This window comes from Doryrhamphus excisus, chromosome 12, assembly GCF_030265055.1.
Source record: "Doryrhamphus excisus isolate RoL2022-K1 chromosome 12, RoL_Dexc_1.0, whole genome shotgun sequence".
Taxonomy (NCBI): Eukaryota; Metazoa; Chordata; class Actinopteri; order Syngnathiformes; family Syngnathidae; genus Doryrhamphus; species Doryrhamphus excisus.
Window position 1 is genome coordinate 2,013,804 of NC_080477.1, and position 27,071 is coordinate 2,040,874.

At 47.0% G+C, this 27,071-nt stretch overlaps 6 protein-coding genes across 6 annotated transcripts; 5 read left to right on the top strand and 1 right to left on the bottom strand.

Moving 5' to 3' along the window:
- The first annotated feature begins 122 nt into the window (after positions 1-122).
- On the top strand, positions 123-4,271 carry LOC131139730 (zinc finger protein OZF-like). The gene is made up of 2 exons (XM_058089603.1): positions 123-544; positions 2,325-4,271. Exons 1-2 carry the CDS (start codon positions 349-351, stop codon positions 3,284-3,286), a joined length of 1,158 nt encoding a protein of 385 aa, XP_057945586.1. The 5' UTR covers positions 123-348; the 3' UTR covers positions 3,287-4,271.
- Positions 3,826-5,385, top strand: LOC131139843 (gastrula zinc finger protein XlCGF17.1-like). The gene is made up of 3 exons (XM_058089769.1): positions 3,826-3,927; positions 4,007-4,182; positions 4,542-5,385. The coding sequence occupies exons 1-3, from the start codon at positions 3,826-3,828 to the stop codon at positions 5,383-5,385; spliced, it is 1,122 nt and encodes a 373-aa protein (XP_057945752.1).
- A 1,276-nt stretch (positions 5,386-6,661) lies between these two features.
- On the top strand, positions 6,662-10,003 carry LOC131139720 (zinc finger protein 501-like). The gene is made up of 2 exons (XM_058089584.1): positions 6,662-7,129; positions 8,781-10,003. Exons 1-2 carry the CDS (start codon positions 6,937-6,939, stop codon positions 9,866-9,868), a joined length of 1,281 nt encoding a protein of 426 aa, XP_057945567.1. The 5' UTR covers positions 6,662-6,936; the 3' UTR covers positions 9,869-10,003.
- A 486-nt stretch (positions 10,004-10,489) lies between these two features.
- Positions 10,490-14,888, top strand: LOC131139743 (zinc finger and SCAN domain-containing protein 2-like). The gene is made up of 2 exons (XM_058089618.1): positions 10,490-10,682; positions 11,317-14,888. Exons 1-2 carry the CDS (start codon positions 10,490-10,492, stop codon positions 12,126-12,128), a joined length of 1,005 nt encoding a protein of 334 aa, XP_057945601.1. The 3' UTR covers positions 12,129-14,888.
- LOC131139724 (zinc finger protein 501-like) lies at positions 12,376-16,448 on the bottom strand. The gene is made up of 2 exons (XM_058089592.1): positions 16,002-16,448; positions 12,376-15,362 (listed from the first exon to the last, which is right to left on the bottom strand). Exons 1-2 carry the CDS (start codon positions 16,114-16,116, stop codon positions 14,254-14,256), a joined length of 1,224 nt encoding a protein of 407 aa, XP_057945575.1. The 5' UTR covers positions 16,117-16,448; the 3' UTR covers positions 12,376-14,253.
- Positions 16,449-19,246: 2,798 nt separating this feature from the next.
- On the top strand, positions 19,247-27,003 carry LOC131139747 (uncharacterized). The gene is made up of 3 exons (XM_058089623.1): positions 19,247-19,837; positions 21,560-25,193; positions 26,229-27,003. Exons 1-2 carry the CDS (start codon positions 19,310-19,312, stop codon positions 21,995-21,997), a joined length of 966 nt encoding a protein of 321 aa, XP_057945606.1. The 5' UTR covers positions 19,247-19,309; the 3' UTR covers positions 21,998-25,193; positions 26,229-27,003.
- Positions 27,004-27,071: the final 68 nt, after the last annotated feature.

The window sequence follows — 27,071 nt, forward strand, 5'->3', positions numbered from 1 at the left end:
GGATATTGTTCATTTGTGTTGACATCAACTCTATTTCACGCCACACCTTATAGGTCAAGGGTGTAATGACACCCCCCACCTGCGAGAGGCAGTCATGCACTGGAATGGACTATGTGTGTGATGCCGGAAGTAGTAAACAACAAACAGAGCACCGTTTTTAAGTCCACGTCAATTCCTTCATTTCTACCGTAGTGTGTACATTGTTATTGTACAAATGTACATAGTTAATTCTGCATTTCAGAATCAACTCGTCTTAGTAAACTTTGAATCTCCTCGGGCTGTCTTAGCTTGCTAGCTACTAACAAAGAGACGCGGAAGTGATAAAGTGTAAAGTGGGATCGTGTGAAAATGTGCCAAGTCCAAATGCTGAGAGCGTTGGTGAATCAGCGACTAACTGCGGCTGTTGAAGAAATATTTGTAGTGTTGGAAAGAACCATAGCAGAGTACGAGGAGGAACTTTCTCGAACAAAAGAGGAGAACGAGCGACAACGTCAACTACTGGACGCCGTTTTCAGGAAGCAACGAGACGAACTAGACAGACAAGGTTAGTTCATTTCTTCCTCTCAGATGTTGATTATATTTACAGGCATGGTCAACAACTTTGGCATTAATGTATATTTGAACTTTGGATATCATTGGTCTTCTTGGACAAATGGGCGTGTCCAATTGATAAAGGATGCACAGGATATGTATTTTACTGTGGTAGGCTCTCCTGGCTCTGGCGATGTGGTTGCCAAGGTGGTACAAAACCTTATTGGTGGCAAGCAGATTTGCACCTAGTTCCCCAAGGCTCCAACCGTCTCAGTTGCCCGACTCTGCATCATGGCACGGACGCCAGGTTTTAAACAATTGTGGGCTCACAGTCCTCCTCCTTCCTGGTACAGTCTATTCGGGGGCTCTGCTTGGACCTCAGATTCATGAGGAACTGTGTGGTTCCTCGTCCTGGTCGCTCTCGGTGGGGTCCATGTGCACTGGACATGTGTACATGTGTTTTGTGGATGTGGAGAAGGCGTTTCAGGCTTAGAGGTTGTGGTTCTACCAATATATTGACTCTCGTCTAGTCTCTCCTCTGGACATGTCCCAACCACCTCAGTCTGGCCGATATTTTCTCCAAGGCCTCTAACATCTAATGTCCCTCTGATGTACTCCTTCCTGATCCTATCCATCCTGGTCACTCCCAATGAGAACCTCAGCATCCTCATCTCTGCTATCCAGTTCTGCTTCCTGTCTCCAGACCAAACAACATGGCTGCTCTCACCACAGTTTTGTATACATTTCCTTTCCTTTTAGCTGAAACGTCGTGGGCCTGCTACTACTGTTTAATAAATAAGGTTTACCTGTCAGCTGGTTATAAATGTGTCCAAGGATAACATTTCTTCTCTATCCTGAAAACCTCATTTGAAAAAAACTCATAACTTGGTTACTTTACTGTACCTTGCAAATATTCTGTCAGGCTAAAGACGAGACCACATGACACAACCAGGAAGTGTGAGGAAGGCTGGTTTGCGGCTGGAGGAGGAGCCTCTCAACGTCTGGCCTTGGTAGACCGGTTAGGCTACTGGCCCAGGAGGATGCAGACCCCAGATTCTGAGACAACCAATAAATCGAGGCAGCAACATTGAGTTTGTTTATCGTGCGGTTCATGCGGATTGATTGATTACCGTGACTGGCCCATTCATTATCATGAGAATACGTTCTAGATGCAGACTAGGCGTTGAGGAGATCTGGGTTGGGGTTCTGGGGGATCTCTGCTTTTTGTGGATGATATGGTCCTGCTGTCTTTTTTGGGCCTTGATCTTCACGTCTCGCTGTCCTCTTTTTGTAGCCCACTTTGATGCACCCGGGATGAGAATCAGCACCTCCAAGTTGGAGTTCATGCTTCTGGCCCGGAAAATGTGGACCTTGCAGTGTAACAGCTGCTGCTCTGCATAGAGAAGCCGCATGAGGTGGCTCAGCTATCTGGTCAGAATGTCTCTTGGATCCCTCCCTGGGGAGTCCAGGGCATGTCCAACCGGCATGGGGCCTCAGGGGAAGACCCAGGACAGGTTGTCGGGACTGTTTCTCTCAACTGCCCTGGCAATGCCTCAGGATCTGTTGGGAAGAGCTGGGCGAAGTACTTTTGTTGGATGGAAGCCTGAGTTTCTCTGTTTTGGGTTAGCTGCTCACCCTGCATAACCACAGCCATGAATTGGCCATTTTATTGACGGTGCATGTTCCTTTCATGCCATGTTTGGGTTAGGGCTAGCCCTCTGCTGGGGTGAAGCAGACACACCACTGACAAGGAAGCTTTGTGTGACTTTGATTTCTAATCTTGTGTCCTGCAGACATCATTGAAGAACATCTTCCCCCTAAGCATCAGGAGTGGAGCTTCCTGGTGGAGCAGGAGGAGCCACGGATTAAAGAGGAAGAGGAGGATCACAGCATCAGTCAAGAGGAGCTTGGAGGGTGGGAGGAGTTCCCACATATTTTTGTATCTGTGAAGAGCAAAGATGAAGACGACAGTGAAGGTGAGGAGGAGAGAGAGGCGGAGCCTCCAACAGAAGCTGATGGAGACCACTGTGGAGGATCACCAGCAGACAAGCTCTTAGCTCCACTATCAGATAGTGAGCACACGACGTCACACTCTCCTGACACTGATGATGATGATGATGAAGACTCTACAGCTGATATGACATGTCACCCTGACAACACACGCTTGAAATGCCACCACTGTGACAAGAGCTTTGGCAACAAGAAAACTCTGATGAGACACATGGTCTGTCACGCTGACAGAAAGTGGAAATGCTCTCAATGTGGCAAAGCTTTCAACCGCAAGTCATCTTTGGAAAGGCACACGAGGATCCACACAGGAGAAAAACCGTACACCTGCTCAGTTTGTTGTCATGCGTTCTCTCAAAACTCAAGTTTGACAGCACACATGAGAAGACACACCGGAGAGAAACCTTTTCCTTGTCCATTCTGTGATTTACGCTTTGTATCGAGTCAACATATGAAAACCCACGCAAGAATACACACTGGGGAAAAACCATATGTCTGTTCAGTCTGTGGCACACGCTTTGTACAAAGTCAAAATTTGAAAACGCACATGAGAAGACACACAGGAGAAAAACCATATTCCTGTTCAAGATGCAACAGAAGCTTTTCTGACCGAACAACATTTATAAGACACACAAGACGACACACGGGAGAGAAGGTGTTTAGCTGCAGTGTGTGTGGGGAAAGGTTCTCCTATAAGTACCAGCTTAACAATCACACCTGTGCTGCTGAGAACACCACCGGCACATGAAGCTGCAGGACTTGAACTCACCTGTCAAGACTAATAACTTTGTGACATCACCCCATAACACGTGACATCATCATCATCAACATGCTTCTGCCACTGAAATACAATTAAAATTTGGGAGAAAAGCTGTACCTTTTCATTTGATTAAATTGTCATCTTTAGCTGAGAGGATGAAAGCTTTTCAGAACAATTTTATGATTTTGTTCATAACTTGAATGAACAAAATGTGTTGATGCATGCTGCATTGAGGGAGTCCGGTTTGGAGGCTGCGGCGTTGGGTTTTTCTGGCTTCTGTGGTCTTGCTGGCTTCATGATGTCCAGCTCTCACTCCATCGATTCACAGTCAATGTGAAGCGGCGGGGAGGAAAATCAACACTTGAAAGTCAGAGTCCAAGGTTCTCACCTGGAAAAGAGGGGATGAGCTCCTCCCCCTGGTGGAGCAGTTCAAGCACCCCGGGGTCTTGTTCACAAGTGAGGGAAGCTTGTATTGCGAGGCGGACAGGCGGATCGGTGTGGTGTCTCCATTGATGCTGACTCAACACATGACAACAGAAGCTGATGGAGGATCACCAGCAGACAAGCTCTTCACTCCACCATCAGATAGTGAGCAGACACCCAACATCCAGGGATGGGACACTGCGATGGTGACATCTTCTCAGTGCCTAGGTGTTCATCTGAACCATAAGCTGGACTGAACTGACAACATGTACTTTACACAAAAAGACTCAGGGGGCTCTCACGAAGACCTTCTATGACTCTGTGACAGCAGTCTTCTGTGGTGTGGTCTGCTGGGGGAGCAACATCACGGCAGCTGACAGGAAGAAGCTGGACAAGCTGATCAAGAAGGTCAGCTCTGTCCTGGGGTGTCGTCTGGAACAGGTGGAGGAGGTGGGCAAGCTGTCCGTCATGATGCACAACATAACTTCTTGACTTGGCACTGGGTTAGGGTTAGGGTTCTTGTATGCCCTTGTGGGACTAATAAAGGCAAGTCTCATCTTTCTAACATCACCTGGAACGTGTGGCATTGTTGTGGCTAACAGTCTTACAAGTATAAAATACTGTGATGTGGCAGTTCTCTTTCATTAAATTGCAAACTTTAGTCAAAAAGGAAGGCTACTCGATTGTTAGCATCTTTTTTCCTCTGTGCTGGTTTGTTTTCCTCATCTTGGGATATTCTTTCGTGTGTCTACTGCTGCTTTTAATTTACTCTGACTCTGTACTGTCCATTCTTCGTGTGGATGTTTTTATTTTTATTGAGCAATGGCTTCGCCATTCCTATAGGGGGCAGTCATGTACTCGTGTGCCCTCGTTGTACGTTACCGGAAGCAGGAGAGAAACCATTCACGTGCACACTTTGTGGTAAAAGGTTCCCTCAGAAGGTTCATTTGACAGCACACACACGAACACACACCGGAGAGAAACACAACTTCTGTTCCATCTGTAACACACATTTGTGTGATAGTTCAGCATTGGATCAGCACATGAGAAAACTCCACGGGGAGAAGCTCTTAACCTGCTCCGTCTGTGGTATAAGTTTTACACGAAATTCAGATTTGAAAAGACACATGAGAACGCACACCGGGGAGAAACCTTTTACCTGCTCCGTGTGCGGTATAGGATTGGCTCAAAAGTCACATTTGACAGCACACATGAGAAGACATACTGGAGAGAAACCTTTCATGTGCGCATTCTGCGGCGTTGGATTTGCTCAAAAGTCGTGTTTGACAAAACATACAAGAATTCACACCGGAGAAAAACCATATTCCTGTTCGGTCTGCAACAGAAGCTTCAATGCAAGCTCGGGTTTGGATCAACACATGAGAAGACACGCTGGAGAGAAACCTTTTACCTGCTCAGTCTGTGGTTTAGGTTTTGTACGGAATCCGGATTTGAAAATCCACATGAGAAGACACACTGGAGAAAAACCATATTCCTGTTCAAGCTGCAACAAAAGCTTTTGTGACCGAACAACACTTGTAACGCACGTGAGAACACACACGGGAGAGAAAGTGTTCCGTTGCAGTGTGTGTGATGAAAGGTTCTCCTATAAGTACCAGCTTGACACTCACAAGTGTTCCGGTGAGAGCAGCAGCAGTCAATGAAGGCAGTCATGATTTTCTAACACCACCACGTATAACCTGAGTGACGTGTGTGTATAACACCGTTTGTTAATCTGCTTCTGCTATTGAAAAGTCATGAACATACAAAGGCAAGCTGTGTCGGTGTCGCTTTTATTTCCTTCAAATTCCAAACTAGAGCCAAGAAGAGGCTGAAAAGCTGCTGTGTTGTTAGCCTGCTGTTAGCATTGAGCGTCTTTTTTCTCTCAGCGGCTCTGGTGTGCTGTCCACCGACGTGAGAGGTCAAGGGTGTAGAGACACCTCCCCACCTGAGGGAGGCAGTAATGCACTAGAACAGGACTCGGCAACCTTTAGCAGCAGAATAGCCATTTTGCCTCATGTTACATTCAAAAAAGTGTGAAGCCACCAAACGTTACACAGCTTATAAACGTGTAGAAATAGTAATATTTTTTAAATGTTAGCTGTTGGAACCAAACTCACCAACCAGAAGTCAAGTGTATTTCATCCCAAAAGAGCCTCACAGGGCTTCAAGTCCTGCGTGTCGGCCTCCTCTCAGCTCCTTCAACACTGAACTCTGCAAGCCTTCTTAGTCATTCGCCTGTTTTTAAAAATAAAAACTAACATAAAAAGCCCATCAGAGTTCACGTACCGTATCTGCATATGAGAGTCGCTGCCAAAATACCGTTTACACTCAGGCGCGGGGCAGCCATGACGCAAGCGACATTTCCGCTCATTTCATGTATACCTTACTGTTTTAGTCTTGACTTAACTTGCGTGCAGAAAGGGCCATCAAAATGATCTATCCATCCATCCATTTTCTATGCCGCTTATCCTCTCTAGGGTGGGGGTATGCTGTCTTTACACTCACACCAGTCCAGGGTGCCAATCCCAGGGCACATATAGACAACAACCATTCCCACCCACATTCATACCTATGGACAATTAGGAGTGGCCAATGGATCTAACATGCATATTTTCGGAATGGGGGGGAAGGCGGAGTACCCGGAGAAAAGCCACGCACGCACAGAGAGGATTGAACCACGTTCTGCCCGTTCCCCTGACTGTGTGGCCGACATGCTAACCACTCTCCACCGTGCGGCCCAAAATGATCTACACTCCAGTCTGGGAGTTTGGGTAATGTTTTATATTCATTAAAACGATGACGTATGATGACGCTGCAAAAGGAGAATCCAGGCTGTCCTCCATTTCCTGGAAGTTAATACCAGACGGTATGGGTCAAGCGTGTAAGTACACCCCCTCGCCTGTGGGAGGCAGTAATGCTCGAATGTATTAGCTGTGTCTCGTCCGCAGGAAATGGCAAAAAGGGTCAAGGAAAATAAAGCAGCAAGACGATTCGGTTAAACCTTTATTGTTGTGTTTGTTCTCACTTTAGTACAGATGGTTACATCTTATAGAAAAATAGTGAAAAAGAATTATTATTGGCGTCGGCATTAACTCGTCCTCGTATTACTTTTGAAGCTAGCTTAGCATGCTAGCTGCTAACAAACAGACGCGGAAGTGATCAACATCGCTGACCAGAGACCGAGTGTGAGTGTAAAGTGGGATCGTGTGAAAATGTGTCAAGTCCAAATGCTGAGAGCGTTGGTGAATCAGCGACTAACTGCGGCTGTTGAAGAAATATTTGTAGTGTTGGAAAGAACCATAGCAGAGTACGAGGAGGAACTTTCTCGAACAAAAGAGGAGAACGAGCGACAACGTCAACTACTGGACGCCGTTTTCAGGCCTGGAATGGCGCCACACAGAACAGGTTGGTAGTGTAGGTGTTCATGAACGCTACTCATTTAAAACGGCTTTCACCGTGTAGAATCCGTGTCTTTATGTACTCAAGGGGAGAGCTTGTAGTCTGCAGATTATGATTTTCTTTTCGGGGGCATTTGTGTTCTGTCGTTTTTGGTTGTCTTTGTAAGCTAACGTCTACTCTTTAAATATTGACTTGTTAAGGAGTAGGAGATATCGGTGCGAAAGTCTAGAGTGCCCTCTTGTGTCTGTGAAATTTTATATATGTATTCATATTTTCATTTATAAGTCGCTCTGGAGTATAAGTTGCAGGAACAGCCAACCTATGAAAAAAGTGCGAGTTCTAGTCCGTAAAATAGGGTAGTATGCTGACTCAAACCAGAGCCATTGCGAGTAGACTAATTCAAGCCACTGAAACAGAAGGACGTCAGACTTGACGATCATGTCCAACTTGATCAACATGTTCGTTCATTCATTTTCTACTGCTTTTACCCAAGAGGGTCACGGGCATGTTGGAGCCTATCCCAGCTGTCTTTGGGCGAGAGGCGGGGTCGCCAGCCAATCACAGAGCACATATAGACAAACACCCACATTCATACCTGTGGACAATTTGGAGTCGCCATGTTTTTGGAATGGAACCCACACACGTACGGGGAGAACAGGCATACTGCACACAGAGATGCCTGAGGGTGGAATCGAACTGGGGCCAATTGTGGCCTGCGCACTAACCACTCGAACCTCGTGCAGCCCTTCATCAAAATATATCCATGCAAAATACACATTTTCACCCGGACTACTCTAAATGAATGAACAATGAATCGTTTGTTTCTTTTCTTTTTCCTGATGGCGGAGTCGCCACAGCGGATCTTTTTGATCCACATACTGATGATCATACATCAGTATGGCTGCAGGGGGAATGTCTGTTAGGGAAGCACTGCACTAAGCTGCTCATACAGTCACGTCACATGACTGACATCACATGACATGCAGTGACTCTAGGGACCTGTTATGGTCATTTTCCACCCATTGTATTGAGTTGTGGATCCGTATGAAAACATTTCCCTCTTGCTGGGAATCACCAGAATTACCAGACTATAATAACTTTATCTGGCTTACAGGCATGCCCATATAAGGAAGTCCGCCGTCTGTGATGTCACAAAGGAGCAGTTTTACCACACCTTTTGAAAGCGAGCGCTTTAAGCCAACCCAAACTTCTTCCAAATGAGCAAACCTCATTATCTGACACTTGGGCATGGTTTAACCCCAGAATACAACAATGTAACTACACTTATAGGTCAGAAACGTGCAGAAGGCGTCATAGGTCCCCTCGAAGAGTGGCTAGTATTTCCACGATGATGATAATACTGTGTATTTATAAATACAGTGAGTTTCTAATGTAATGTCATTCTGCCACGTGTATCTGCCAGTGTTCAACGTATTTCAGGAGCAAAGTGTGAAGGAAAGGGTTCAAATCCTTTTTAGTAGTTCCACTCGCACAGTCTACGATATTTTCCAGAGCAGCCCATGTTAATTCTGATAAACGAGGCCCCTGGTGAAGACTACTGTCAGGGTGGCGACTGATCCTCAGAGACATTGTCAGAACATAGGCTGGTACAGGACAATGCCGGACGTGACTCTCTTTGCCTTGTTGTGTCCTGCAGACGCCAATGAAGGACATCTTCCCCCTGAGCAGCAGGAGTGGAGCTCCAAGGTGCAGCGGGAGGGGCCACTGCCCCCTGGCAATGAAGAGAAAGCGCCACAGGTCTCCCACATTAAAGAAGAAGAGGAAGAGCACGGCGTCACTCATGAGGAGCTGGAGTTCCCAGCGATCGGTGTCATTGTGAAGAGTGAAGATGATGAAGACGACGGTGAAGGTGAGGAGAAGAGAGAGGCGGAGCCTCCAACAGAAGCTGATGGAGACCACTGTGGAGGATCACCAGCAGACAAGCTCTTAGCTCCACTATCAGATAGTGAGCACACGACGTCACACTCTCCTGACACTGATGATGATGATGATGAAGACTCTACAGCTGATATGACATGTCACCCTGACAACACACGCTTGAAATGCCACCACTGTGACAAGAGCTTTGTTACCAAGGGAAATCTGACACGACACATGAGAAATCACACAGGAGAGAAACCATTCACCTGCACACTTTGTGGTAAAAGGTTCCCTCAGAAGGTTCATTTGACAGCACACACACGAACACACACCGGAGAGAAACACAACTTCTGTTCCATCTGTAACACACATTTGTGTGATAGTTCAGCATTGGATCAGCACATGAGAAAACTCCACGGGGAGAAGCCTTCGAAGCCTTCGACTTCCTCCGTCTGTGGTATAAGTTTTACACAAAATTCAGATTTGAAAAGACACATGAGGACGCACGCTGGGAAGAAACCTTTTACCTGCTCCGTGTGCGGTATAGGATTGGCTCAGAAGTCACATTTGACAGCACACATGAGAAGACATACTGGAGAGAAACCTTTCACATGCTCATACTGCGGTGTGGGATTTGCTCAAAAGTCGTGTTTGACAAAACATACAAGAAAACACACCGGAGAAAAACCATATTCCTGTTCGGTCTGCAACAGAAGCTTTTGTGACCGAACAACACTCGTCACACACATGAGGAGACACACGGGAGAGAAACTGTTCGGTTGTGCTGTGTGTGCGGAAAGGTTCTCCTATAAGTACCAGCTGAACAACCACAGGTGTGCTGCTGAGAAGAGCAGCAGTCAGTGAAGCTGAACCACTTGGACGGTCAAATAATAATTCTGTAACAGCGTCGCCATGTATGACTTGTTGTTGTGTGTCTAACACAATTTGTTGGCATGCTTCTACGTTTAAGTGTAATAAAAAAACTGCTGTGTCAGGGTGTCAGTTTTATTTTATTAAAGAGGCTGAAACGCCGCTCTGTCTGTTAGCCTGCTGTTCGCATTTAGCATCTTGTTTTCCTCCCTTCCTCTGTCAGCCTCTGATTTTAGTTTACGCTGAATGATTGTTGTCATTTGGACTGAGCAAATATTTACACATCTGAGGGGGTGTAGAGCAAGGGTGCAATGACACCTCCTCACCTGTAGGAGGCCGTAATGCCAGAATGTATTAGCTGTGTCTTGTCTGCTGGAAACGAAAAAAGGGTCAAGGAAATAAAGCTGCAAGACGATTCGATTAAACGCTTATTGTTGCGTTTGTTGTTAATTTAGTACACATGAATAATTATTCGTGCCGGGATAAACTCGTACCCGCCTCACTTTGTAGCTTCTCGGACTAGCTTAGCATGCTAGCTGCTAACAAAGACACGCGGAAGTGATCAACATCGCTGACCAGAGACCGAGTGTGAGTGTAAAGTGGGATCGTGTGAAAATGTGTCAAGTCCAAATGCTGAGAGCGTTGGTGAATCAGCGACTAACTGCGGCTGTTGAAGAAATATTTGTAGTGTTGGAAAGAACCATAGCAGAGTACGAGGAGGAACTTTCTCGAACAAAAGAGGAGAACGAGCGACAACGTCAACTACTGGACGCCGTTTTCAAGCCTGGAATGTCGTCACACAGATCAGGTTGGTAGTGTAGGTGTTCATTTAACCTATCTACTCTATCCGTTCCTAATGTTTTCTCCGTGGGCATCCGGTGCCTTTATGTGTTCGATCCAAACAGCCATACGACGGGAAGAGCATATCGATAATTGTCATTTGTCTTTCATGTTTATTTTCACAAACGTGTGCGTGTTTGTGAATTGTTTAACTGTTGTCATCGTTATACGTGAATATTGTAATGTTGTTCAGTGGTTCCCGCAGGACTCCAATGTATCTGTGGCATTGGTTTGGTGCTGCCATCTTTCATTTGTATAATTGGCCATGATGCATAGCACCGTGCGTGCGTGCGTGCGTGCGTGTGTGCGTGTCGAACGGGTCAAACTGAGCTTTTTGGTTTGTTACATAAGAAACGTGAGACAACAGAACATGACGTTATTGACTTATGACTGATCTTCTTGGTGTCTGAGCACCCATGAAGACACACAATGAATCCAATCTCCAGGTGTGTAATCTGCACGTGTGTATGTAGCATGGAGGTACCCCAGCTGCTGTGAGGGACGCTAATGAGATCCTCAGAGATGTTGTAGGACTACGCCTCATGTGATGGAGCTCAGCTGGACCTTTCTAAAGCACGTGTTTGTCTTCTTGTGCCCGGTAGATGTCAGTGAAGAACATCTTCCCCCTGAGCAGCAGGAGCGGAGATCCAGGGGGGAGCAGGAGGAGCCCCGGCACCCCAACATTAAAGAGGAGGAGGAGGAGCACAGCATCAGCCAGGAGGGAGAGCATCCGGAAGGACCGGAGGAGTTCCCAGTGATCGGTGTCATTGTGAAGAGTGAAGATGATGAAGACAACGGTGAAGGTGAGGAGAAGAGAGAGGCGGAGCCTCCAAGCAGCAGCTCAACTCAACACATGACAACAGAAGCTGATGGAGACCACTGTGGAGGATCGCCAGCAGACTTGGCTCCGCTCTCAGACAGTGACGACACGTCACAGTGTGCCGACACTGACGAAGAAGACCCCAAAGCTGATAAGACAAGTCAAAGTGACAACACACACTGGAAATGTTCTCTGTGTGACAAAACGTTTGGCAAGAAGAGGAACCTGAAAAGACACATAAGGATCCACACAGCGGAGAAACGATTCATGTGCTCCTTCTGCGGTAAAAGATTCTATCATAAGGGACATTTTGAAACCCACATAAGAACGCACACCGGAGAGAAACCTTTTTCTTGCTCAGTTTGTGGCAAAAGTTTCTCTCAGAAGATAACTTTGATAGCGCACATGAGAACGCACACCGGAGAGAAACCCTTCTCCTGCTCAGTGTGTGGTCAGCGATTCACATACAGTACAAACTTGACGGCGCACATAAGAATCCACACCGGGGAGAAACCTTTCAGCTGTTCGGTGTGCGGTATAAGATTTGCACGGAATTTTGATTTGAAAAAGCACTTGACAAAACACAGCGGGTAAAGATGGTAAAGATTGTGAACGGTAACGATCCTTGGCGGTAACGATCCTTGGCGGTAACGATCCTTGGCGGTAACGATCCTTGGCGGTAACGATCCTTGGCGGTAACGATCCTTGGCACCTGAGGCGCCAGCATTTGCCGACACAGAAAGACGAGGAAGATCGATTGTCTTCCAGGCGTCATGAGGGAACTATGCACAGTTCGTATTGCTCTTTAGAAGAAATAAGAACGTTCTGGTGAAATGTTGTCTAAATGTTGTCTAGCACAGGTTTTAGCCACAAGGTGCTGGTCCCCCGTTTTCCAGAAGGGACAATTGGGTTCAAAACCTGGTGGATTCTGTCAATGCTTTTAGAAATGGCCTTTTGTTGCGGGTCAGATAGATGATGGACTTTCTTTATTGTCATTGCACAATAACACAGCAGTGAAATTGCCAACGAAATGTTGTTGCCTGGCTCCCGTATATAATAAATAATAATAATTATGGCAAAGGAGAAATTGTGAGTCTCAGCAAAACATGAAACTCCTATATGACCGTCGAGAGCAACACCAGTTCAGTCCAGGAGACCAGGTTTTGGCTCTGGCCTGTAGTGAGCTCACATTTCAAGCTAAGCATACCGGTCCTTTTCCTGTGACGGACCAGGTTTCACATTTGAATTCTTTTATTTCAACACCCGGCCGGAGAAAAGCGTGTTCCCGACGAGCTGATGGTTAGCTAACCCGAAGGACCATGTGCGGCCTGTCCTAGCTGTCGGTCCTGTGTCCTTGCAGGAGGGGGACGGTTAGCTGGAGCTGGATGACAGTTGGTTGTGTGGTCGCTTAAAATCTTCTCAGTCGCTCCCTGAGTTGGAGAAGCTCTTGTCTCTTTGCCAGAGAAGAAACGCAATGATTGGCTGATTTGGTGCAGCACCTGGGCGGACGCTCCACCCCCAGCAGCTCTCTCCTCTCCTGGACTTCACGCTGCACCATGCTGCTTTTTGTTTGGCTGTTTGTTTACATTTGTTACAATAAATCATCTAAAAACCTCCACGGTCCCTGCCACAACCCATGAGCAAGGTGGTGCAACCATACAATTGGACAGTAGACACAAGACTGCATGAACACAAAGCTTTCAAAGGATTGGGATCTCTGAAGCCATCTAGCGGTAACACCGAGTCATTGCACTTGGATCACACATGGATGCGTGACCACGTGATCAAGACCTTAACATGCAATTAAACTTATTGGCACATGTTATGAAAACGTACATGAAAGTAATTTACTGAGTTCTACAACACACACAGTGGTGGAAATCTAGATGGAACTGTTGAGGGCACGAAGCCAAGACGACAGAGAACATTGAGAACATTGATCCAATTGAATCCAAAGGATCACATCTGGGACATCATGTCTCGCTCCATCCACCAACGCCAGGTTGGACCACAGACTGTTCAGGAGTTGGTGGAGGCTTGAGTCCAGGTCTGGGAGGAGATCCCGTAGGAGAACGCCGCCGCCTCATCAGGAGCATGCCTCGGCTTTGTAGGGAGGTCACACGGGCATGCGGAGGCCACACCCACGACTGAGCCTCATTTTGACTTGTTTAAAAGATCAAAGTTGGATCAGCCTGTAGTGGGTTCTTCCACGTTCATTTGGAGTTTAACTCCAAGTCCATTCCTCCACGGGTTGATACGTTTGACTTTCATTGATCATTTTTGGGTGATTTTATTGTCAGCACATCCAATCATGGAAAGAACATTCATTCGTTTTCTACCGCTTATCTTCACGAGGGTTGCCGGGGTGCTGGAGCCTATCCCAGCTGGAAAGAACAAAGTATCTCATCCAAATATTTCACTCACTCAGATCTACAACGTGTTACTTTGGTGTTCCCTTTATTTCTTCAGCAGTTTAACCTCGGACGGCTGATCCCAACAAGCAGTCCTTCAGGAAGGAACGTCTGGACCATGACCAGGGGTCTACTGGCTCACCGAGCCGTCCTCTTCTGGGTGGGACACTGCTCGGTCTGAGTGAAACCAGTGAGTTGTTTTACTGCATTGAAATGGTCGACGTGCATGAAGAAGACAGTATTACGAAGACGTCACACGAGATGGCGACAGAATAAGATAAGATAAGATAAGATAAGATAAGATCTATTTATTTGCTGCTGCTCTCCCCAGCACACGTGTGATTGCTGACCTGGTACTTATAAGAGAATCTTTCATCACACACGCTGCAGCTAAACACTTTCTCTCCCGTGTGTCGTCTTGTGTGCGCCATCAAATTTGTATTTCGAGTAAATCGTTTGCCACAGACTGAGCAGGGAAATGGTTTCTCGCCGGTGTGCCCTCGAATGTGTGTTTTCAAACTTTGCCTTTGAGAAAATCTTTGAGCACACACGTGGCAACAGAACGGTTTCTCCCCCGTGTGTCTCCTCATGTGTCGCACCAATGCCGACCTCTGGCGGAACGCTTTGCTGCAGATGGAGCAGGGAAAAGGTTTCTGTCCAGTGTGTGTTTTCATGTGACTTGCTAATTGCGTTTTGAATGCTAAACCTTTCCCGCAAACTGAGCAGATGAAAGGTTTCTCACCCGTGTGTATTCTTGTGTGCTTAATCAGTGCCGAACTTTCATGAAAACCTTTGCTGCAGATGGAGCAGGAATATGGTTTTTCTCCAGTGTGCGTTCTGACGTGTCTTTTCAGGTAATCCTGGCGGGAGAATCTTTTGTTACACACTGAGCAAGCAAAAGGTTTTTCTCCGGTGTGACTTCTCATGTGTCTTATCAAAAACGCCTTGGCCGTAAAGCTCTTGTCACAGTGGTGGCATTTCAAGCGTGTGTTGTCAGGGTGACATGTCATATCAGCTGTAGAGTCTTCATCATCATCATCATCAGTGTCAGGAGAGTGTGACGTCGTGTGCTCACTATCTGATAGTGGAGCTAAGAGCTTGTCTGCTGGTGATCCTCCACAGTGGTCTCCATCAGCTTCTGTTGGAGGCTCCGCCTCTCTCTTCTCCTCACCTTCACCGTCGTCTTCATCATCTTCACTCTTCACAATGACACCGATCACTGGGAACTCCTCCGGTCCTTCCGGATGCTCTCCCTCCTGGCTGATGCTGTGCTCCTCCTCCTCCTCTTTAATGTGGGGGGGCAGGGGCTCCTTATCTTCCTCTTCATCGTGGGGGGGATGGGGCTCCTCCTCTTCCTCTTTAATGTGAGGGGACCGGGGCTCCTCCTGCTCCACACCAGAGCTCCAGTCCAGAACATCTGTGGGACACAAGAAGACAAAGACGTGCTTTACAGAAAGGTAAACAGGATTAGACAAAAGACTCCATATCATCTCCATATGATCAATTGTGTAGAATTGACGGGAGACGAGAGCCGACAGGCTGAAGGAAAGCCGATGGCCTGATGTTCTGATGAGTGCTGACCACCTGAAGGATGAGGATGAATCAGCAAAAGTGGAAAGGACTTTTGTTGTTTGTTGAAGATGTTTCAGCGTGGAGGCTCCCTATGTGGGTCCCTGCCGGACAGTCCCTGCCAGGCTGCGGCTTCTTTCAAGAGTCTTCCAAACCGGAAGCGGTCCTCCGAGCCATCATTATCAAATGAAGCGCTGACTCCACGTTGCAGCGTGCTCGGTCTCTCTAGCGTGGGGTCATTGAACTCCTCACCGCATAAACGACATCTCGGGATTTCTTCCTGGGGGTGATCCAGCTTTCGTCTGAGGGGGTTGGTGGGCTTGGACTGCAATCCACCGTCCAGGCCCCCTCTAGACTAAAGACGAACTATGAGGGCGAACAACCGCTTGTTATGCAGGCTCACCAGAGCGACCACAAACAGAAACCAAACGATGTCGATATGATGTCAATGATCAAGTGTAAAGTTACTAAACAGAAGAAGACAAACCTGCTCTGTGAGACACAACCCGATGCTTCCTGAAAACGGCGTCCAGTAGTTGCCGCTCCTCCTCTTTTGTTGGAGAAAGTTCCTCCTGGTACTCTGCGATGGTTCTTTCGCACATTTCACACAATCCCAACACTTTAATCTCAAGACTTGACGCTCACTGGATCTGGATCTCTGCCTGGCAATATGTTGACACCGTCCGCGTCTCTTTGTTAGCAGCTAGCAAGCTAAGCTAGCCCGAGAAGCGCCCAGGCGCGTTCACGCTAATGTTTACGGATACGAAGACTTATAAACGGTGTTTATTCTGTTACACCACCCACGTGTGTACGCGTGGATTAAGAACACGATGATAACGACTGCAGGAGCGTCCTCTCCATCAAAGGCCATTTTGTTTCCCCCGATCTATTAGTGTCGATGGCTACCGTGCATGGCTGTACAGTACTGCCATCTATCGGTGACTTTTGGCTACCACATGATACGTTCAACGGTACAGTATGACGGATGCCGCGGCTACTGATCATTAGAATTCCACTTACACACAGAACACACTAAACACACGTGTGAGAAATGAGGCAGTGCAACTATGACATCGGCATAATAATAATAATAATAATAATAATAATAATAATAATAATAATAATAATAATAATAATAATAATAATAATAATAATAATAATAATTACAAGTCAGCAAAATAAAGTCAATCGTGCAAAACCAAACAATTGAAACCGTTGAAAATCTCAATTTATTCCTTCGGTGGGAATCGACTCTTCTGATCCACTTCAAGTATCGACTCTCAGAGTCGGCTCATCTGCGCATGACACGTCAGGAGTGTAAGGTCGAGTGTGCTAGCCGAATAATTGAGCTAAAATGTGGCTAATGTGTCAGTGTTATTGTTTGTTATAGATTATGTACACATTTATGTCATACACAATAGGATACACGCGTCTCACTGCGCGAGAAGCTTCTCATGCCAGCTTAGCTTGCTAGATGCTAACAAAGAGACGCGGAAGTGGATGACACATCAGGAAACGGGATCGGCTGTGGGTGAAAAGCGTCGGGATCGTGTGAAAATGTGTCAAGTCCAAATGCTGAGAGCGTTGGTGAATCAGCGACTAACTGCGGCTGTTGAAGAAATATTTGTAGTGTTGGAAAGAACCATAGCAGAGTACGAGGAGGAACTTTCTCGAACAAAAGAGGAGAACGAGCGACAACGTCAACTACTGGACGCCGTTTTCAGGAAGCATCAAGAAGAAGCACACGGAGCAGGTTGTATTTGATCTTTGGTCATCTTGGTCGAATACCGTCCATTGTCCATTCCTTTGGAGTCCATGAGGACTTCTCCATATGAACGTCTGGCATGGTTAGGCACTGCAATGGGGAACTTCTTCTCCCAGTTGGGGTGGAAGGATAAATGCCACTGTGCGCATGTCCAAAGTGTGCCACCAACATAAGACAGACAACGAAAAAGATCCAGCTTTAAATTTTAGAATAAAGTCCAACTCTCAAGAGAAAAGGTTTTGTAAGAAGAAAAAAGCTGTCATTTTACGAGAATAAATTGCTAATCAAGAAAACATTTTTTTTACCAGCATTGGAAAACTCAAGGATGAACTGGAAGTAAAGTTCATCTCATTTTGGGAAGAATGAGGTTGCTCTGTTGGACTTGATCGCTAATCTGTGCCTTCTGGTGTCCTGCAGACGTCCGTGAAGAAGGTCTTCCTGAGCAGCAGGAGTTGAGCGCCAGGGTGGAGCTGGAGGAGCCACAGCCCCCCCGCATTAAAGAGGAAAAGGAGGAGTTCCCAGTGATCGGTGTCATTGTGAAGAGTGAAGATGATGAAGACGACGGTGAAGGTGAGGAGAAGAGAGAGGCGGAGCCTCCAACAGAAGCTGATGGAGACCACTGTGGAGGATCACCAGCAGACAAGCTCTTAGCTCCACTATCAGATAGTGAGCACACGACGTCACACTCTCCTGACACTGATGATGATGATGATGAAGACATCTGACAGCTGATATGACATGTCACCCTGACAACACACGCTTGAAATGCCACCACTGTGACAAGAGCTTCGGCAGGAAGAGAAATCTGAAAAGACACATGAGCATCCACACAGCAGAGAAACCGTTTGAGTGTGCGGCTTGCAGCAAAAGATTCCCCACGAAGGAACGTCTGACAGACCACGCGAGGACTCACGACAAACGATTCATATGCATGGTGTGCGGCAAAGCTTTTTCTGGGGGTCACCATTTGAAAAGCCACACACGGACACACACGGGGGAAAGACCGTTTGCCTGCTCCGTGTGCGGCCAAAGATTCTCTCAGAAGTGCAGTTTGGACAAGCACGCTGTCATGCACACCGGAGAGAAAGCCTTCAGTTGTACGTTCTGCGGTCAGAAGTTCTGGCAGAAAGGCACGTTGACAAGACACACGAGAATCCACACCGGAGAGAAACCATTTTCCTGTTCAGTCTGCCATGCGGCTTTTAGTCATCGCTCGGCATTAATCAAACACATGATGACACACATTGGGCAGCCATAGGTAGACATGATCATCATGTACCAGCTGCTCTTCATTCGAGGAGCTTTTTAAAGCGATGATTAAAATAAGCTCGGTGTCACTACATCGATGTGATGGACATGATCCACATGATCAATATTATTGATTGGCTGTCCCCTGTATCCACTCCTGGTAATGTTGTCAATAAAACAAGACGAACACTGGCTGCCTTGTTTTGTGCCATCTATCTGCCTCAAAAGTGGATCAATCTACCAACGTACAAATCAAGGTAGGTCGTACCTCGTACATCTCGTACAACTCGTACATCTCGTACATCTCGTACATCTCGTACAACTCGTACAACTCGTACATCTCGTACAACTCGTACAACGTACAAACAGTATATGCCGCAGAAAAGCCACTCATTGCTAGGATGCCACACCGCCGTCCGGTTTATCCCAGCTATCATGTCCACGCAGAAACCGAAGCAGAACACCCTTCCATCGCCCCCCAAACACGAAGCATATCAGAGCATTATTTACGACGGAAACAAGCTTCCGCTGACAAAAGTCTTTTGGTCTGCACCGACACTTGACGTCTGACTGCTGAGTCCATTATTTGGCCAAAATGACCAACAGGTTGATTTTAAAAGCCTTTTCTTTCTCTCCGGGGGTGAAAACGATGTAATACACAGACACACCAACGCGTGGCGCTGTCAACACACGCGGACCGAACCATGTGACACTCGATAGAAGAAGAAAGCACGCAGGCGCACACAGCCGGTCGTCTTCCGCTAAGCTAACCAAACAAGGAGATGGCGAGCGCTCGCCCCAAAGTCGAGTCTTTTGTGTGGACCGACGACGAAGTGGAATTACTTCTGCGAGTCACTTTGGAGTATAAGAGCAACAAGTATCAGGAGAATGTGGACTGGGAGTCGTGTCCGTCCAAGTATTCTGATATTATGCTAGCTTTCCAGCAGCAGTACGTTACTGGGGACATGGCCGCAGGGAAGGACTTCCCCCACGACCCCTGTAATGTCAGCAAATGCCAGATTACGTCAAAACTGAAGGCTGTCCGGAACAAATATCGGCATGCCGTTGTTTCTGGGCGCCGAAGAGGTCACGGACGGGTGGTGCTAATATTTTTTGAACTCTGCGAGGAAATATGGGGCCGGTCGCCAGCGAGCTGCGCCATCCCATCCGGTGTCGAAAGCGGGGATATACTGGAAGATGATTCCTCGACACCTTCTCCCGATTCTCCGGCTTCCCTGGACTTCCCTCAGAGCAGCATCAGAACCAGTCTTACTCCTGGCGTGGGCAGCCATCGCAGACATTTACTGCAGGTAGCCCGCTTTGTTCCTTTTAGCTCATCGCTTGCATGTTTCAGATGTTTCAAAAAGATGTCAATCTTGGTCGGTGACAACACAACTGAACGCAAATGCGGTTTTTAAATGAAACTTTTTATTATGGAGGGAAACGAGGTAAAGCTGCGTGGCCCTGTGTGAGAACGTGATTAGCCTAAAGCTAATAAGTGCCATCGAGCCTTTGTGATAACTTGCAATGAGTCTTCCAGCTGCGGAGGAATTTCCAGCATGAAGCCTTTTGAAGGTCATGCCACAGCATCTCCATAGGATCCGGGTCAGGACTCGGACCGGCCGCTCCAAGGTCTTCATTTGGTTTTTCTTCAGCCATTCAGAAGTGGACTTGCTGCTGTGTTTTGGATCGTGGTCCTGCTGCCCAACCCAAGTTGCTGTCAGCTGGAGGTCACCAACAGATGGCCTGACATCTCCTTCAGCAGAATCCACGCTTCCATGGATCACAGCAGGTCTTCCGGGTCCTGAAGCAGCCAAACAGCCCCGGACCGTCACACTACCACCACCTCATGATGGTCTGATAGATGTACTACTGGGACACACACCTTCCAAAAAGACCAGAGCATTTTGCCATCAAGATGTTTTTTGATCATTTTTGTAGGTTTGAATTTTTCTCCCTCGATAATAACAAGATTATTGAAAAAGTGCATCAGGTGTGGAGTTGTGTTGTCATGGACTAGCATTTCATTTCTTTGTGTGACCAACATGCAAAGAAATTGACGGTGCGTCAGATCGGGGCGGCCAGATGCGATGCGTGGGGCCAGCTTACTGCGTGGAGGACCGCCCGTGGATGAGCCCACGCCGTCCTTTTCACTCCTTCTGTAGTTTGGGTTAAACTAGCAGTCATTTGTCTTTAATGTGATTCAAGTCCCGTCAAAAAGTTGATTCTAAGGCGAGCTGCTGCAGCCGAGTCAACTTATGTACTCTTCATGTGGGGGGTGGCCGCCCGCCTTAACTATCGTGATTGGCTATGGAATTTTGGTGTTGGGTTAAAATCTCATATTTCATTCATGTACATTAGCCCTTTCCTACCCCTGGTACTCTGGCGGCCTCCAGTGGACAAAAAGATTACTGACTTAAATGTAGCTTCCAAAGGACCATTTAAGGACGGCACCCCACACATTGAGGGTTAGCTAACCCTAACACATTAAGGTTGCTAGTTCAATTGTATCTATGGGAATCAAAAGCTTTTAACATATACGATTACATATTGTCACACAAAAGATCTTAATATAAGTAAAAATAGAAGGAAATGTAGTGTCAAAAGGACACCACAAAATCAGGAAAAGCAAAGCATGCTGGGAAATCCACCCACAGTCTGCTGGGTTGTGTTGATATCAACACCACAGCTTCTCCTGCACATTCAGAGAATGACGAAGAGGTGGTGGATCAGCAATGACTTCATGGGACCAGCAACCGTAGTGTTCCATCAGCACAGTACCAGGAAGTAGAACCTTCAAGCAGCAATGGCTGGGCACATGGAACATGGAACACATGACACCGCCCCATGTGAAACAATGTTCATGACCCACACGCACACCCGAGAGTAGCCTTTGATTTTGGGCTCTGTGCGTTTGACACCCCTGCACAAGATGGTGAAAGGTAGCCATAAATGTCAATAGATGAAGGATGATGGAAAGATGGCTGCGTGGTGCGTGCATTACAGTCCTTTTGATGTCTTTGTCCACGTAGACGAAAGTCAACAACCACAGGAAGGACAGACTGAAGAGGAAGGCCCCCATGGAGCCCGCTGTCCAAGAGGACCTTCTGCTGAAGAGGAGGATGCTAGACCTCATGGAGGAGTCGGAAAGGCGCAACAATGAGAACATGCGGCAGCTGAACTGTAACATCGCTGCCATCACAGACACCCTGAAGGACAGCTTGCAGCTGCTCAGAAGTATGATGCTGCAGGGCCCGCCTGCTGCCCCGACCTCGGCGCAGCCCCCCCACGTTGTAGAGGCAAAGCCGGAGGCTCCCCTGGTGAAAGAGGAGGCGCCAGACGCCCCCACGGTGAGAAAGATGGGGAGGAGCCAGAGCCCCCCTGGCATTAAAGAGGAAGAGGAGGAGGCCGACGTCTCTGCCTTCCGTTTGATCCGTGTCCCCGTGAAGAGCGAGGATCCGCAACTCTGACTGCCTGTTGCAAGGCCTGCGTGTGCACGTGAACATGCACACGTGTGCCTAACCCTGGTGTCATCCCAGCATCCCATCCACTGGGGGGGACTTCCCATCACCAATGGCGTGCTGGGTTGCACGCGAGGTTGCAGTGCGTCAACGTGCTTCAGTTCAACGTTTGCTGAAGCTGGAATGAAGACCTCCACTTCAGCCTGACAATCATTGGATGATTTTATTTGATTGGTTTTATACTATTATTCCTTTCTGGACAAAAAGTATCAATGAAACCTAAAGCGCACGTCCGTGCTCCAGTCTGACCATTCCAAACCAAAACAGTCCATACTGCATCCCAATAAACCAAATTCAATTCTTACCTGTGTCACCACGCCAAGCTACACTCGACACTGCACATGCGTACATGCGCACATGCGTACATGCGCCCATGCGCACATGCGCCCATGCGTACATGCGCCCATGCGTACATGCGCCCATGCGTACATGCGCCCATGCGTACATGCGCCCATGCATCCATGCATCCATGCACCCTGCTGCTAATGTAGCAATATCAGCCAGAAGAGTTTGGAGTTGGTGAAATGCTAACATCACCAACATCAGAATATCTACTGTGAATGAACACGTAAGGTCGGTAGATCGCCTCAGGGAATTCTGAAGCTTCTCGGCCATTTTTTTTGTTTTTGTGAATGAAGGACCAAACGTGTTTAACGATGTATAAAAAAACAGACAACCTTTACACACAGGCTTTACAGGCTCCGCAGTTGCTATGACAACACTTGAGCTAATTTAGCATGCTGGCTGCTGGTGTACTGCGCATGCGTTGGACGCCATCTTGGCCTGTTGTCGGTAATCTTGCAAGGAAAAGGTAACAGTTTTAACGGGTAGTTAACAGTTCTTACCGCGTTTGTTCCCACTTCCGTTGCTTTCATGAAAAATGTTAATTACCGTCAGCCTTATCTACTCTTATCTACCCTTATCTACCCTTATCTACCCTTATCTACTCTTATCTACCCTTATCTACTCTTATCTACCCTTATCTACTAGTCTACTCTAGTCCAGCCTAGTCTACTCCAGACTAGTCTACTCCAGTCCAGTCTACTCTCGAGTACAGTCTAGTCCAGTCCAATCTAGTTAGGTCCAATTTGGTCTACTCCAGTCCAGCTCCCTGGGTCTTTGTTGGTTACCTGTGTGTAATATACCTGGATTACACCTGGTATACACCTGGCTTTTGCCAGAGGGTTACAGAATGTTTGGTGGTATTTTACACATGAGAAAATGCAGCGTTCATATCACTGGCATCTTTGTTTTGCCATGGAGGATGGATCCGACTCCACCCACAAACACTAACCAGACAATTCCATCCAGCGGTGTCGTTTGGTTTTACAGTATGTCCTTTTTCAATGGTATCGTCTATGGCAGATATTTACACCTCACGTACTTCATAGCGAGCACACAACCTCACCCTCCTGGCAAAGCTTTCAGCATGGGCAATCTGCAGAGACACACTGCAGGAAATGACCTTTGACCTCACCCTACAAGGCCAAAGGTCACTTTAGTACATTTCATTTAAGCCTATTTCATTTCCCCTTCTTGCTCTCCCGCTACGATAAGGATAAGACTCTTACTAGATGTACTAGATTAGATTAGTATTCGATATACTGTACGTACAGTATATGATACACAATAGCATTGGATGGACAATACGTCACATAGAATAGAAGAGCAGGGCCCCCAGCAATATCCATCCTCCTCAATTCCCCTTGGGGAGTCTCAGACCATCCTACATAGCTTGGTAGTCTCAGACCATCCTACATAGCTTGGTAGTCTCAGACCATCCTACATAGCTTGGTAGTCTCAGACCATCTTACATAGCTTGGTAGTCTCAGACCATCCTACATAGCTTGGTAGTCTCAGACCATCCTACATAGCTTGGTAGTCTCAGACCATCTTACATAGCTTGGTAGTCTCAGACCATCTTACATAGCTTGGTAGTCTCAGACCATCTTACATAGCTTGGTAGTCTCAGACCATCTTACATAGCTTGGTAGTCTCAGACCATCCTACATAGCTTGGTAGCCTCAGACCATCCTACATAGCTTGGTAGTCTCAGACCATCCTACATAGCTTGGTAGTCTCAGACCATCTTACATAGCTTGGTAGTCTCAGACCATCTTACATAGCCTTCGCTTCAACTAAACATTTAATACTGCATTGTTAATACTTCATTATTAACAGTTAATACAGCGTTATTAATACTGCGTTATTAAACAGTTAATATTCTTATGGGCTACTTGTAATTTCTGACTGGATGGATGACTTGGCCAAAGATGTATTTCTGTACTCTACTTGGAGGCACTGATTGACTGATATGATGCAATGTATGATATCAACACTCTAGTCACATGTCACACACTAATGATGTTGAAATTCACACTAATATTGTTCAATGAAGTTATGCTAAATCTTTTCATGGGCGTCTCTCTGCTGTCAAATCTCTAACTGCCTGATTGGCACATGTCACTCGATGACTGAAACATCACTCAAAGCTGTTTTTTATCCGACAGCAAGACTCATCACACGGGAGAGAAACCAGGCTGCGATATGTACAAGTCAAGGGTGTAATGACGCCTTCTCGCCTGCGGGTGGCAGTAGTGCTGGAGTGTGGTTGCCGCGTCTCATCTGCCGGAAATAGGAAACAATGCGACGGCGACGCATGAGTCACACCGTGGACCGTTAACTTTGTTTTATGGCATTGCGTTAACTCCAGTTGACTTAAGTCTGTTCGCATGTCCGCCGTGTGACAGGCCGCTCTTTTAAACGTTTATCCTTCGTGTCGGGAACCTTCTGTCCGTCAGCTTTGACGCTTCTGTGGCTAGCTTAGCTCTGTCTCTTAGCTAGCTTAGCTCTTAGTTCTGCCAGCTGCTAACAAAGACTGGCGAAATTTAGCAACACGTCGCTAAGCAGAGATCGAGCGTGAGTGTTTAGTGTCGGGATCGTGTGAAAATGTGTCAAGTCCAAATGCTGAGAGCGTTGGTGAATCAGCGACTAACTGCGGCTGTTGAAGAAATATTTGTAGTGTTGGAAAGAACCATAGCAGAGTACGAGGAGGAACTTTCTCGAACAAAAGAGGAGAACGAGCGACAACGTCAACGTTTTGACGCTGCTTTCAGGAAGCATCGAGTTGTGCGACACGGAGCAGGTTCGTAGCATTCTTCCGGACCCCCGAGTGACTAAATGGACATGGTGACTGAAGAAAGCACTGAATGTTTGCGAGAGCGGGTGGCGTGCATCGTTTAATTTCCGCATCCCTAACGGCACAATCGTAGAGGTATAAAGTGATACTGTAACTATCGGAACAAGTTTTCTATTCCGTGATGGTCTTTTGAAAATAAAACGCTAACGTCCGGTCCGATGTGTTTGTGGAAAGACGTCTCTTTGAGTCCCGGCACTTGAACGCAAATACGTTGATTAGCCATACATCGGATTCTTCCACTCGTGTGCAACGTTTGTAACGTGAGTAAACAACATATCAGAGACTCAATGAAGGAGCCGCTCTTAATTTGAAGAGTCACCGCTAACATCCGCTTCGAACGCGGAAGTACGACGCTCTTAATGTAAAAAGTTTTTGCGTTTTTTACCCATCCAGTTATTTGATCCACGTGTCCTCGGGGGCTCCCTACATTCTTACTCTCGCATGTTTGCTAACTTTGCATCATCTCTACAAGAAAAGGGAATTGGTAGCTTGACAGAGTTTCATCTACCCTGCCCCCCCCCCCCCCCCTGTATTTATTTAGTCTCTTCCACGTGTGATGTCCGATATTGACATTTTGCCCGTATGTCGATATTATCCACTCATTTCCGATTGATCCAGCGGTATGTGTAACATCACTCATCTCCTGTGGTGGAACTACCACACATCTTTTGTGAGGCTAATGGGGACAGCATTTGCAGGTAGCTGATGGCCGTAAACGACATTGTATAAACATCCGAGGAAGGAATACTCGATAAACTCCACAAGTTTGGGGAATCCGGCATCAGGCGCGATAGAAGGGGCCGGTTATCCAGTGCGATACACTCCATACAAATCCATACTGATATTACATTTTAATGCCAATATTAACACACATGCCGATTTATGATGTCTTCAATGTCAACGTGGTGACATTGCTGGGGAAGGAGAGCTTCGTGTGACGGACCAAAACTGGACCTGTCTCTGTCGTCTTGTGTCCTGCAGACGCCAGCGAAGAGCATCTTTGGCAGCGCCTCCACTGTAAAGAGGAAGAGGAGGAGCACAGCATCAGTCAGGTGATCGGTGCTCCTGTGAAGAGTGAAGATGATGAAGACGACGGTGAAGGTGAGGAGAAGAGAGAGGCGGAGCCTCCAAGCAGCAGCTCAACTCAACACATAACAGAAGCTGATGGAGACCACTGTGGAGGATCACCAGCAGACAAGCTCTTAGCTCCACTATCAGATAGTGAGCACACGACGTCACACTCTCCTGACACTGATGATGATGATGATGAAGACTCTACAGCTGATATGACATGTCACCCTGACAACACACGCTTTAAATGCCACCAGTGTGACAAGAGCTTCCACTACCGTCGTAGTCTGAAGAGACACATGAGACTTCACACTGGAGAGAACCCCTCAGCTTGCTCAGTCTGTAAGAGAAGATTCTCGTGGGGTTACTTGAAGATTCATATGAGAAGACACACCGGGGAAAAACCTTTTACCTGTTCCATCTGCCACAAAAGCTTTTGTCAAAGATCAACATTAATAAGACACATGAGAATCCACACGGGAGAGAAAGTGTTGAGCTGCAGTGTGTGTGCTGAGAGGTTCTCCTACAAGTACCAGCTGATGAATCACAAGTGTGCCGCTGAGAACAACAGCAGTAAATGAAGCCGCGCCACTTCAACTCGGCTGTCACATAGAATCGTTTGCAGCACAATCTTGTTCATGTTTCCTCCGTTTAAATGTCATGAAAATAAAGAGCTGTCACACACCGTCAGGTTTTATGTCAATGACACATTTGAGCCAAGACGTTAGCAGCTAAGTTCAGTTAGCAGGCGGT

Coding starts and splice junctions, on each gene's coding strand:
- LOC131139843 (XM_058089769.1), top strand. CDS start 3,826: ATGACAACAGAAGCTGATGGAGGATCACCAGCAGACAAGCTCTTCACT. Junction 3,928..4,006: donor AGGGATGGGACACTGCGATG/GTGACATCTTCT, acceptor TTACACAAAAAG/ACTCAGGGGGCTCTCACGAA. Junction 4,183..4,541: donor GTGGAGGAGGTGGGCAAGCT/GTCCGTCATGAT, acceptor ATTTTTATTGAG/CAATGGCTTCGCCATTCCTA.
- LOC131139743 (XM_058089618.1), top strand. CDS start 10,490: ATGTGTCAAGTCCAAATGCTGAGAGCGTTGGTGAATCAGCGACTAACT. Junction 10,683..11,316: donor AATGTCGTCACACAGATCAG/GTTGGTAGTGTA, acceptor TGTGCCCGGTAG/ATGTCAGTGAAGAACATCTT.
- LOC131139730 (XM_058089603.1), top strand. CDS start 349: ATGTGCCAAGTCCAAATGCTGAGAGCGTTGGTGAATCAGCGACTAACT. Junction 545..2,324: donor AGACGAACTAGACAGACAAG/GTTAGTTCATTT, acceptor TGTGTCCTGCAG/ACATCATTGAAGAACATCTT.
- LOC131139720 (XM_058089584.1), top strand. CDS start 6,937: ATGTGTCAAGTCCAAATGCTGAGAGCGTTGGTGAATCAGCGACTAACT. Junction 7,130..8,780: donor AATGGCGCCACACAGAACAG/GTTGGTAGTGTA, acceptor TGTGTCCTGCAG/ACGCCAATGAAGGACATCTT.
- LOC131139747 (XM_058089623.1), top strand. CDS start 19,310: ATGGCGAGCGCTCGCCCCAAAGTCGAGTCTTTTGTGTGGACCGACGAC. Junction 19,838..21,559: donor ATCGCAGACATTTACTGCAG/GTAGCCCGCTTT, acceptor TTGTCCACGTAG/ACGAAAGTCAACAACCACAG.
- LOC131139724 (XM_058089592.1), bottom strand. CDS start 16,116: ATGTGCGAAAGAACCATCGCAGAGTACCAGGAGGAACTTTCTCCAACA. Junction 15,363..16,001: donor GGTTGTGTCTCACAGAGCAG/GTTTGTCTTCTT, acceptor TGTGTCCCACAG/ATGTTCTGGACTGGAGCTCT.